Source organism: Salarias fasciatus, assembly GCF_902148845.1.
Source record: "Salarias fasciatus chromosome 7 unlocalized genomic scaffold, fSalaFa1.1 super_scaffold_4, whole genome shotgun sequence".
Taxonomy (NCBI): Eukaryota; Metazoa; Chordata; class Actinopteri; order Blenniiformes; family Blenniidae; genus Salarias; species Salarias fasciatus.
Window position 1 is genome coordinate 25,174,695 of NW_021941229.1, and position 13,063 is coordinate 25,187,757.

Genomic DNA, 13,063 nt, shown 5'->3' on the forward strand with positions numbered 1-13,063 from the left:
GAGATCTACAAAAAAGGATCTGTTTTTTTTTGGCTAAAACCAACAGGAAATCCGCTATTTTGAGTTATATGTCAAATTTTGATGAAAATCAGCCGAAAATGACTCCTCCTTTAAAAATTATCTGTGCCGAGACCGCTTGTCGTGGAGACGTCAGAGCAGTGCCAAATAAAAGAGGACAAGTTTCTCTCACAAAGTTGTTCAAAACTTTTTCAAAAGTCTCAGGGTGTGGATTTTATTAACCCTTAAAGTTTGAAGTCTGAAAATGCACTTGCAACACTACAATGGACAGTGCGACCCGCACGAATGTCGCAGAGAAATAAAATTGACATGGATGAATTCGTCTCATCGAGATCTACAATTTACCAAGAGACATACCTATACCTAAATCCAACAGGAAGTCCGCTATTTCCTGTCAAATCAAATGTGCCTGAAAATACTCCTCACCCCAAAACCAAGACAATGTATTGTTTGTCTTTCAGAATGTCGTACAGAGAAAAGAAACATATGCACGCGTTCGTCTCATCGAGATCTACAACTTTCTCACTCGTGCCTATGACGTAAATGCAACAGGAAGTCCGTCATTCACACTTTCTGCTCAAAATTTTGCTCAAATTTTGCTCAAAAATCTCACCTTCTTCATCAATTAAGCCTCCCGTTTCAAAACTATAAGTCTGACTGCTCTGAAAAGCTCTACAGTGAAAGACAACTAAAATGCCTATCAAAGTTGAGGGTGTTTTTTTCATTTTGGGCAACGGGAATGCCCATAACCAGCTGTTTTTACCAAAGAGAAACTGTGTGTCTGCCGAGTCACACTCTAACATCATGTGACCTACTTAAGCCATATATGGGCATTGAGCCTCTGTGGCTGGTCTCAGACCAGCTGTAAAACATTCTGCATGTTGTACCGGCTTTCCACAGTAGATGGCGCACCGTGACCACAAATCACACATGACTGAAGCAACAGTGCCCCTGCAGCAGCAAGCCACTGAGGAAGCAACACTTGAAACGCATTGGAATGATCGAAACAGATGTCACCCTGCAGAAATATCACCTGACACACACCATACACCTGAAATCAGTCTTTAAGTTGGTGGATAAATGATGGATGGCTGGATACGTGGATGCACAGACAGACAATGGGATGTATGGAATAACGCTACTCTGACACTCAAATGGATATATTGGTGTTTGACATAGTGGAGCAGACATGACTATCAAAATAAGAGCCTCACACCCCATATTTTTGCAAAATGTGACATTTTTAACAAAGCACAGGGATAATTTCAAATTCAACAGTGTTAAAGGGCAACTCCGGTTTTTTTGATACCTGGACCTTATTTATAGGTGTGTGCCTGCTCATATACTCACTCAGACAAACATGGTGCATCTTGGATTCCTTCAGAAGTTATTTAAATCCAACCGATTCAGCAGGGGCCACGGCAATGGAAGATGTACATGTAGATGTAAACAGCTACATGTTAGCGGATGGGAGATGCTAAAAGCTACATGTTAGCGGATGGAAGATGCTAACAGCTACATGTTAGCGGATGGGAGATGCTAACAGCTACATGCTAGCGGATGGGAGATGCTAACAGCTACATGCTAGCGGATGGGAGATGCTAACAGCTACATGCTAGCGGATGGGAGATGCTAACAGCTACATGTTAGCGGATGGAAGATGCTAACAGCTACATGCTAGCGGGTGAGAGATGCTAACAGCTACATGCTAGCGGATGGAAGATGCTAACAGCTACATGTTAGCGGATGGAAGATGCTAACAGCTACATGCTAGCGGGTGAGAGATGCTAACAGCTACATGCTAGCGGATGGAAGATGCTAACAGCTACATGTTAGCGGATGGGAGATGCTAACAGCTACATGTTAGCGGATGAGAGATGCTAACAGCTACATGTTAGCGGATGGAAGATGCTAACAGCTACATGCTAGTGGATGGGAGATGCTAACAGCTACATGTTAGCGGATGGAAGATGCTAACAGCTACATGCTAGCGGGTGAGAGATGCTAACAGCTACATGCTAGCGGATGGAAGATGCTAACAGCTACATGCTAGCGGGTGAGAGATGCTAACAGCTACATGCTAGCGGATGGAAGATGCTAACAGCTACATGTTAGCGGATGGAAGATGCTAACAGCTACATGCTAGCGGGTGAGAGATGCTAACAGCTACATGCTAGCGGATGGAAGATGCTAACAGCTACATGTTAGCGGATGGGAGATGCTAACAGCTACATGTTAGCGGATGAGAGATGCTAACAGCTACATGTTAGCGGATGGAAGATGCTAACAGCTACATGCTAGTGGATGGGAGATGCTAACAGCTACATGTTAGCGGATGGAAGATGCTAACAGCTACATGCTAGCGGGTGAGAGATGCTAACAGCTACATGCTAGCGGATGGAAGATGCTAACAGCTACATGTTAGCGGATGGAAGATGCTAACAGCTACATGCTAGCGGGTGAGAGATGCTAACAGCTACATGCTAGCGGATGGAAGATGCTAACAGCTACATGTTAGCGGATGGGAGATGCTAACAGCTACATGCTAGCGGATGAGAGATGCTAACAGCTACATGTTAGCGGATGGAAGATGCTAACAGCTACATGCTAGTGGATGGGAGATGCTAACAGCTACATGTTAGCGGATGGAAGATGCTAACAGGTACATGCTAGCGGGTGAGAGATGCTAACAGCTACATGCTAGCGGGTGAGAGATGCTAACAGCTACATGCTAGCGGGTGACAGATGCTAACAGCTACATGCTAGCGGGTGAGAGATGCTAACAGCCCCATGTTAGCGGATGGGAGATGCTAACAACTCCATGTCAGCGGATAGGAGATGCTAACAGCTCCATGTTAGTGGGTGAGAGGGTGCTGGAAGTCTATGGAGGAGCAAGGTTCCCAGTGACTTGCACTTCGGTCATCAAGGTACGAGGACGGCCTCAGTGGGGCCACCTTGCCAGAGGGCGAGGTCCCGTCCAACGCCGCTTGCGGCTTTAATTATTATTATTATTAGGGACCGAGCCCGAGGGCGAGGTGGCCTCAACTGAGGCCACCTTGCCTGAGGGCAAGGCCTCTATTGTTCTTCGTCCGTTTGTTTCTTATTATTTTACTGTCGCACTCGAGCACTAATTTGACCCCCTAAACATGCACGAAAACTCACCAAATTTGGCACGGACATCCGGACCGGTGGGCACTTGATATAATGAAAAAATTAACCCTATAACCTCATCTGCTCTCTAGCGCCACCTAGAAACAGTAAAATAGCCACAGCAACCATTAGGAATGTCGCAGAGAGACCAAATCGATGTGGATGCGTTCGTCTCCTCGAGATCTAAAAGTCTCTCATTGACAAAAATGTCCTAAACCCAACAGGAAGTCCACTATTTCCCTTTCAGTGTAAAATTTGGCAAAAAATGACTCCTCCTTTAAAAATTATCTGCTCCGAGACCGCTTGTCGTGGAGACGTCAGGTTGGTGCCAAATAAAAGAGGACAAGTGTCTCTCCCAAAGTTGTTAAAAACTTTTTCAAAAGTCTCAGGGTGTGGATTTTATTAACCCTTAAAGTTTGAAGTCTGAAAACGCACTTGCAACACTTCAATGGACAGTGCGACCCGCACGAATGTCGCAGAGAAATAAAATCAACATGGATGAGTTCGTCTCATCGAGCTCTACAATTTACCAAGAGACATACCTATACCTAAATCCAACAGGAAGTCCGCTATTTCCTGTCAAACCAAATGTGCCTCAAAACACTTTTCACTCAAAAACCACTAATATGGACTGTTTCACCCTTCACAGTGTGGTACAGAGAAAAGAAACATATGCACGCGTTCATCTCATCGAGATCTACAACTTACTCACTCGTGCCTATGACCTAAATGCAACAGGAAGTCCGTCATTCACACTTTCTGCTCAAAATTTTGCTCAAATTTTGCTCAAAAACTCTCTCCTTCTTCATCAATTAAGCCTCCCGTTTCAAAACTATAAGTCTGACTGCTCTGAAAAGCTCTACAGTGAAAGACAACTAAATTTCCTATCACTTTCTGACATTGTTTGCTCACTTTGGTCCACGGAAATGCATTTCCCCAGCTGTTTTGACCAAAGAGAAACTGTGTGTCTGCCGAGTCACACTCTAACATCATGTGACCTACTTATGCCATATATGGGCATTGAGCCTCAGGGCTGATCTGAGAGCTGCTGTAAAACATCCTGCATGTTGTCCCTGCTTTCCACAGTAGATGGCGCTCCGTGACCATAAATCACACGAGTGATGGATTGCTGCTCAAACAGGCAAATGAATGTATGGAATCACACTCACATGGATATATTGGTGTTTGACATAGTGGAGCAGACATGACTATCAAAATAAGAGCCTCACACCCCATATTTTTGCAAAATATGACATTTTTAACAAAGCACAGGGATAATTTCAAATTCAACAGTGTTAAAGGGCAACTCCGGTTTTTTTGATACCTGGACCTTATTTATAGGTGTGTGCCTGCTCATATACTCACTCAGACAAACATGGTGCAGCTTGGATTCCTTCAGAAGTTATTGAAATCCAACCGATTCAGCGGGGGCCACGGCAATGGAGCTTCCCGCACTGCAATCCATTGCCGTGGCCCCTGCTGAATCAGATGACAGATGCTAACAGCTACATGTTAGCGGATGGGAGATGCTAACAGCTACATGTTAGCGGATGGGAGATGCTAACAGCTACATGTTAGCGGATGACAGATGCTAACAGCTACATGTTAGTGGGTGGGACATGCTAACAGCTACATGCTAGCGGGTGAGAGATGCTAACAGCTACATGCTAACGGGTGAGAGATACGAGATGCTAACAGCTATATGCTAGCGGATGGAAGATGCTAACAGCTACATGCTAGCGGATGAGAGATGCTAACAGCTACATGTTAGCGGATGGGAGATGCTAACAGCTACATGTTAGCGGATGGGAGATGCTAACAGCTACATGCTAGCGGGTGAGAGATGCTAACAGCTACATGCTAGCGGGTGAGAGATACGAGATGCTAACAGCTATATGCTAGCGGATGGAAGATGCTAACAGCTACATGCTAGCGGATGAGAGATGCTAACAGCTACATGTTAGCGGATGGGAGATGCTAACAGCTACATGTTAGCGGATTGGAGATGCTAACAGCTACATGTTTGCGGATGACAGATGCTAACAGCTCCATGTTAGTGGGTGAGAGGGTGCTGGAAGTCTATGGAGGAGCAAGGTTCCCAGTGACTTGGACTTCGGTCATCAAGGTACGAGGACGACCTCAGTCGGGCCACCTTGCCAGAGGGCGAGGTCCCGTCCAATGCCGCTTGCGGCTTTAATTATTATTATTATTTTACTGACGCACTCGAGCACTAATTTGACCCCCTAAACATGCACAAAAACTCACCAAATTTGGCACGCACATGTGGACCGGTGGACCACTTGATAAAATTAAAAAATTAACCCCATCAGTCCATCCGCTCTCTAGCGCCACCTAGAAACAGTAAATTAGGCGCCACAGCCCACAGGAATGTCGTAGAGAGATCAAACCACCGCTCACGCGTTCGTCTCCTCGAGATCTATAAATAACGACCTTGCTAATTTTCACGTAAATACAACAGGAAGTCCGCTATTTCCCTTTCAGTGTAAAATTTGGCAAAAAATGACTCCTCCTTTAAAAATTATCTGCTCCGAGACTGCTTGTCGCAGAGACGTCAGAATGGTGCCAAATAAAAGAGGACAAGTTTCTCTCACAAAGTTGATCAAAACTTTTTCAAAAGTCTCAGGGTGTGGATTTTATTAACCCTTAAAGTTTGAAGTCTGAAAACGCACTTGCAACACTACAATGGACAGTGCGACCCGCACGAATGTCGCAGAGAAATAAAATCAACATGGATGAGTTCGTCTCATCGAGCTCTACAATTTACCAAGAGACATACCTATACCTAAATCCAACAGGAAGTCCGTTATTTCCTGTCAAATCAAATGTGCCTCAAAACACTTTTCACTCAAAAACCACTAATATGGACTGTTTCACCCTTCACAGTGTCGTACAGAGAAAAGAAACATATGCACGCGTTCGTCTCATCGAGATCTACAACTTTCTCACTCGTGGCCATGACCTAAATGCAACAGGAAGTCCGTCATTCACACTTTCTGCTCAAAATTTTGCTCAAATTTTGCTCAAAAATCTCACCTTCTTCATCAATTAAGCCTCCCGTTTCAAAACTATAAGTCTGACTGCTCTGAAAAGCTCTACAGTGAAAGACAACTAAATTTCCTATCACTTTCTGACATTGTTTGCTCACTTTGGTCCACGGAAATGCATTTCCCCAGCTGTTTTGACCAAAGAGAAACTGTGTGTCTGCCGAGTCACACTCTAACATCATGTGACCTACTTAAGCCATATATGGGCATAGCAGCTGCTCTGGGCTGATCTGAGAGCTGCTGTAAAACATTCTGCATGTTGTACCTGCTTTCCACAGTAGATGGCGCACCGTGACCACAAATCACACATGACTGAAGCAACAGTGCCCCTGCAGCAGCAAGCCACTGAGGAAGCAACACTTGAAACACATTGGAATGATCTAAACAGATGTCACCCTGCAGAAATGTCACCTGATACACACCATACACCTGAATTCAGTGTTTAAGCAGGTGGATAAATGATGGATGGATGGATACGTGGATGCACAGACAGACAATGGGATGTATGGAATAACGCTACTCTGACACTCAAATGGATATATTGGTGTTTGTGAAAGCAAAAAACACATGACTATCAAAATAAAAGCCTCACACCCCTTCAAAATAAGTCACATGTTTGCAAAAAATGACATTTTTAACAAAGCATGTTCATAATTTCAGGTTCAACAGGTTTTTTTTCTTTTCTTTTTTTTACTTATCTTTGAATTTTCTTTTTGTTCTGATGGATTTATTTCTCAGTTTTATATCCCATTGCCGTGTTATTCTGCTGTGCAGCACTTTGGAAACATCTCTTGGTTAAATGTGCTATAGAAATAAAGTGGATTGGATTGTATTGAATACTGATAGTGGACACATGTACTTCTCTACCGGAGTGATGGCTGAGTGGTAGAGCATCCGGCCGGGTCAGACCGAACACAATAGTACATACTGCCTACTAACCAGTTGCTCGGCATATATAGAATGGGGCAGTGTGTCGAACACACAGCGCGACCAGAGGTCTCACCCCCCCACTGCAGCTTTCACTACTCACAGTAGCCATGTGCCCTGGGGGTAAGAAACGGAGATTGGTGCTGCCTCATGCACTTGTGCATAGGGAGACTTCGCCTTTCACTTTTTGCAAAAGTGGAGCACACATGACTACCAAAATAAAAGCCTCATGCCCCTTCAAAATAAAAGTCACATTTTTGCAAAAAATGACATTTTTAACAAAGCAGCTTCATAATTTTGGATTAAAGTGTTAGTGGAAGCTTGTACTATGTTTCCAAAATAGAAGGTCAAAATTCCTTCAAAATAAAAGCCCATTTACAACATAATGAGGTGAAGTCATGTAAATGGATGTTTGTGAAGGAGCAAGATGGATATATTGGTGTTTGCTAAAGTGGAGCACACATGACTATCAAAATAAAAGCCTCACACCCCTTCAAAATAAAAGTCACATTTTTGCAAAAAATGACATTTTAACAAAGCAGCTTCGTAATTTTGGTTTACCCATTGTTAGTAGAAGCATGTACTACGTTTCCAAAATACAAGCCCAAAATTCCTTCAAAATAAAAGCTCATTTACAACAGAAAATGAGGTCAAGTCATGAAAATGGTTGTTTATGGAGGAGCAAGGTTCCCAGTGACCTGGACTTCAGTCATCAAGGTACAAGGACGACCTCAGTCAGGCCACCTTGCCAGAGGGCGAGGTCCCGTCCAATGCCGCTTGCGGCTTTAATTTTGTTTTTTTTCAGAAAGTTCTCTTTTTGTGCTTAAAGTCCTCTGACGGGGTTCCGGGCCTCATGTTGGGACGCGCCGTCTGCGTTCCTTCCTGTGTTCTGCGGACTCACCTTGAGCCGGCGGTACTTCTGGCGGGCCAGGTGCCCGAGGCAGGCGGCCTGCAGGCGGACCAGCCAGCCGGTGACCTGCTGGTCCCTCTGCTGCTCCAGGTAGCGCAGCACGCCGCGCTTCATGAACACCCGGCCGCCGCCCACCGCCACGCTCCTCTTATCCACGTCCAGCTCCACCAGCAGCTCCTCCACCGCCTGCGACACAAACGCAGGCCGGGTTCAGACCGTCCTCGCGTCCCGGGGCCGGACCGCCGGGGACCCACCTTCCTCTCGTCGTGGCTGACGAACATGGAGGCGTAGCGCTTCATGATGGGTGGGGACAGCGCCTGGAAGTGGCACCTGAAGTCGCTCAGGCTCATGTGTTCGGGGTAACCTGCAGAGAGAAGTTCAGCTCAACCACAGAATCTGAACGCCAGGTGAGTCCAACAAAGATCCCGGACCCTGCTCTGCTGCTCATCCCACAAATGCAGCCTCCATCCCAATGTTTCCCAGAGCGATCACCCACCTGTGCGGTAGAGCTGCAGCGCCGACAGGATCTGGGTGGAGTGCAGCTGCACCCTGAGAGCCGGAACGTCAAAACCGCCACCGTCGCACTTCGCACTCAGACACTGCAGGAAAACCGGCCGGGCTCGACGAATCAGGTTCACCAGGGCATCCTGAGGGGGCGGGGCCAGAGAGATGAGCCGCAGAACGAAGGGAGTCGTACTCCAGGGAATCTTGTTAGCTAGTGGTTAGCTAGTCAACGTGAAATACACTTTTTAGGTGAGGTGAAAATAAACTATTCACATTATATCAAATTTCTAGTCATGCTTCAGGAGACACATCCTGTCCTGCATGGTGGACATTATCAGGGAAACTGAAATCCCGGCAATGGGCTATATGCACAGCTCCATTACTTCCTGAAGCTCAGACAGCACCTTTATTTCCTGTGTTTCATGATAGGATTAACTGATTAATCCAGGTGTGTCTGGCCATTTACTGAGGTCAGACACACCTGGATTAATCAGTTGATCCTATCATGAAACACAGGAAATAAAGGTGCTGTCTGAACTTCAGGAAGTAATGGAGCTGTGCATATAGCCCATTGGACTTGAGGTAGTTGTCTAAAATCCGATTCTAAAGTCAACGGAAGAGCATGGAGTTCCTCAGGGTTGCGTTCTCGGCCCACTACAGTTTAGCACTTATCTGCTGTTTCTGCCTGTCACCCTCACTGCTCATTAAGTATTGATGACTGACAGGTGGAGGCTTCAGGGACAGGTGGAGGTTTCAGGGACAGGTGGAGGTTTCAGGGACAGGTGGAGGTTTCAGTATTCCGGTCTGACTCACGGCCTGCAGCTTCACGGCGATGCACTGCGAGTGTCTCCGAATGGCCGCCATGCCGCCGCTGAAGGTCTTCCTGACGGTGCCGTTCCGCTGCAGGGAGCGCTGGCTGGCGCCCTCCAGACCCTCCAGACCCCCCAGACCCCGACACAGAGGGGGCAGCGAGATCCGGGGACTGAACAAGGCCTTCACAGCCCCGCTGAGGACAGAGGAGAGGAGGGCTTCAGGAAGGGAAGAACTCAAACGATCCTCAAAACTGAAGTCCTGAGGTGACCCCTGACCCTCGTCCTGGGCATCTCCACACGTTTCCTCTGAAGCCAGTAAGTAGTGACGTTAAGCCCCGCCCACGAAGTTTTTTCAGCTCGGAACTCTTATTTTGAAGGAAAAAACCAAGATAATTTTGATGCAGACGACAGATTGTTTAAAGGGAGTGTTTCTTCAATGACAGGTAAAAAAATGGGAAAGGTTTTAATTATTTTTACAGTAAGTTTCTGTTTTTTGCTCCTTTCAAGGTGCTGATTCACAACCCGACAGAGAAACTTCCACGACATCTTCTCGGTTATCGTGCCGTCTTTCCAGATCACCTATAAGTCAACTCATGTGGTGTTGAATTGCACATTTCTCAAATGTGTCTTGTTCTGCAAATAAATCTGACCTCTGTTCTCTCAGCTGCTGTTCCACACAGTGCAGGAAGTGGAATGCTGAAGGAAGTTTCAGGAAATTGCGATTCTGAAACTAATTTAAATTGAACAGACTGTTTGGACTGATACTGCTTCATGTTATGAGCCAAAAACTGCCTCGAAATGTAAAACAACAGAATTTAAACACGCAGTTCAAATTAATCGCAATTAACTGTTGAAATCATGCGATTAATCGCGATTAAAAAATGAATGTTTCGACAGCCCTACTATTAATAGCTCGAAGCAGCAGAGCTGAGCTCCTGTTGTTGTTCATGTGAATCATAAATGAGAGACGGCTCTGCTGAACCGTCTCCGGACTCCGAGCTGCTGGATCGAGTCTCGGCCGCCTGGCGAGACATCGTCTTCACACTTGGACGTGTGTGTGTGTGTGTGTGTGTGTGTGTGTGTGTGCGTACGGGCCTCCTGGGGGCAGGAGCGGGAACGGGACTCACATGGTGGAGTTCTGCAGCAGACAGATGGCGTTGAGAGCAGACGGGTTGTTCTGGATCAGACCGAACCACCCGGTCAGGTCGTAGCGGACCGGGTCGCCCCCCATCAGGTGGTTCAGCTCAAACTGCAGCGGCTGCTCGCACTGCCGCACTGCAGGGACGGCCGGCGCGTTAACACACACACACACACACACACACGCTTTACAGGCAAACACACACTCATCGCCCAGTGTTTGGTTTTTTCCATTTTTACCGCTGCTGCTGTAATATTGACAGACTCTGTCCACAGCGCTGTTCTCCGTGGACGACGGCGTCACCATCTCCTCATCCAGAACCCACAGCAGACCTCTGGGGTCTCCCTCTGCTGCCCGGACCTGACACACACACACACACACACACACACACACACACACACACACACACACACACACACGCACACACACGAAAAATTAGCTTTACCTAACCGGTTCTTTTGGTTCGGTTCACTAAAAGAGTGCATGATGATTGCGTCTGTGTACAGAACACACAAAGTGCAACAAAAAAATCAGTTTAAAGTTTGAAAACTGAAATCAATCTGGATTTATCAAACCGTTTTTCATTGCTTCCAATATCTCTGACTTATTCTCAGTGAGCCAACTGAGATATTTAGAGTCCTACTAGATTTTCTTAACAAAATTTTTGGCAAACTCAACAACAATTTGTTTTTTGTTTTACTGGTAGAAAAAGGAGTTTTGTCTTCCAGGCGACGTGAAGCGAGCGACACCCTGCAGGGCAGAAATCCAGGGAGCTGATGGGAGGTAAAGAAACAGCCACTCGTTTAAATCACCTCAACTATGAAGATGTTTCCCGAAAACATTGGAAAAAAAGAGAAACAAACTGAGAAAAACACTTGGAATTCCTCAAGGCTTGATACTGGGCCCACTGCTGTTTCACAAACACTGTTTCAGGCTGAAACTGAAAGGTGGACTACACTGGCCTGGAGACCAGGTGTCCACCTGCTGGGGACAAGAGTCTCCACGATGTCTACTGGAGACTCGCCGTGTCTCCAGGGAGTCACAGGAAACTCAAAATAATGAATGATCTTGGAGACTTTCTCCAGTAGGTCTCATCGACTTCTCCATCAGACTTCACAGAAGCCATTTTGTTCCGCAGCCGGGGAACCGTCTCCACGACAATTCTGTGACCTCTTCGTGACCTTGCGGAGACCCAGGGCGACCTGTTTTCAGCGTTGTGGAGACATCACTGTGACCTCTGGAGGCATTACTGTGACGTCCCCGTGACTTTTGGGCGAATTGGTTTGGAGACGCCTCCAGCATGTCGCCCTGGCGTCGCCTCGGTAACGGCGCAAGCCACCCGAGTCACGGTGACGTCTCGGCCGGTCAGATCGTCCCCTGAGAGGACAGGCGTGACGCCTCCTGACGATCCGAGTGAGGCTCGTCGTTGGTAAAAATGCAGACGGTGCTTCTTAAAAACCGGTCAGTGTGAGTTCAGAATTCTAACATTTATCTACCTATCAATACTAACGTCGGCGGCCATCTTTGTGTACCTGCGGAGGCGGCTGGTCGATGGCAGAGACCACCTCAGTCGGGCTGTTCTCCGGACACTCGAACTCCACCTTGATGTTCTCCTAAGACACACCGAAACGTGACGTTATTGATGGAGGTTTGAGAGAAACACCAAGTGAGGAGTCTTTTTTTTTTCTTTTATACAGATCAGTGTTTTTTTCTAGAGGCTGTGAAACTCAAGCTATTACCCAGAATGACCTGGAATGTGTTTGTTTCTATGCAGCATAAACACAGAGAACAATTCTTTAAAAAACAAGAAAATAACCAGTGACTCCTTCTGCAGTGTGTCGGTGGGCGTCTGGTTAATGTTTTGCTGAATCTGACACGTTTCAGTCTGTCCGAGTGAGTTTGCACCATCTCCCTGGGCGGAGGCCCTGAGCCGGGACGGCGTGGGACTCCGGCGCTCACCTGAGCGTATCGGTCCAGAGTGTGTGTGAAGGTGTGTGTGTGGTGGTGCTCCAGCAGACGCTCCTGCAGGTAGTTGTGGCTCAGCTCGGACCAGCTGGCTCCCCGCTCCTCGGCCGAGTGCCGGGGGCTCCGGAGACCCGGCGTGTCCACCACCATGACGGAGGCCAGCGCCAGCTGCTGGCCGCTCAGGGCCCTGCACGCACACGCACACACACACACACACACACACACACACAGTGTCACTCCCAGGCTCCGCCCACTCAGCGCCGCAGAAAAACAACAGGTGGCTCCACAGATGACGCGGTGAGCGGCAGCTGAGGATGACACACTGATGACTGAGTGAACATGAGATCTGAGTCGAGCGTCTGAGAACCGAAAGTCTGCAGCATCAACATGGACTGAAGAACGACTGGCAGAGAGACAGAGGGGTCAACGATGCTGAGGTGGAGGGATGGATGGATGGAGGGATGAATGGATGGAGGGATGGCGGGATGGATGGATGGATGGATGGAGGGATGGATGGATGGAGGGATGGAGGGATGGATGGCGGGATGGATGGAGGGATGGATGGATGGATGGA

The 13,063-nt window shown here is 47.2% G+C and overlaps 1 protein-coding gene across 1 annotated transcript in view; it reads right to left on the minus strand.

The window, feature by feature from the left end:
- The window catches only part of myo18b (myosin XVIIIB), a 46,953-nt gene that overhangs the window by 23,471 nt on the left and 10,419 nt on the right, over window positions 1-13,063 (minus strand). Inside the window, exons 14-21 of the mRNA XM_030084424.1 lie at window positions 12,484-12,676; window positions 12,057-12,137; window positions 10,764-10,884; window positions 10,514-10,661; window positions 9,388-9,580; window positions 8,567-8,717; window positions 8,325-8,434; window positions 8,062-8,256 (exon numbers count right to left, since the gene is read on the minus strand). Of these exons, the coding sequence (XP_029940284.1) occupies window positions 8,062-8,256; window positions 8,325-8,434; window positions 8,567-8,717; window positions 9,388-9,580; window positions 10,514-10,661; window positions 10,764-10,884; window positions 12,057-12,137; window positions 12,484-12,676 (1,192 nt within the window). The remainder of the gene's footprint in view (window positions 1-8,061; window positions 8,257-8,324; window positions 8,435-8,566; window positions 8,718-9,387; window positions 9,581-10,513; window positions 10,662-10,763; window positions 10,885-12,056; window positions 12,138-12,483; window positions 12,677-13,063) is intronic.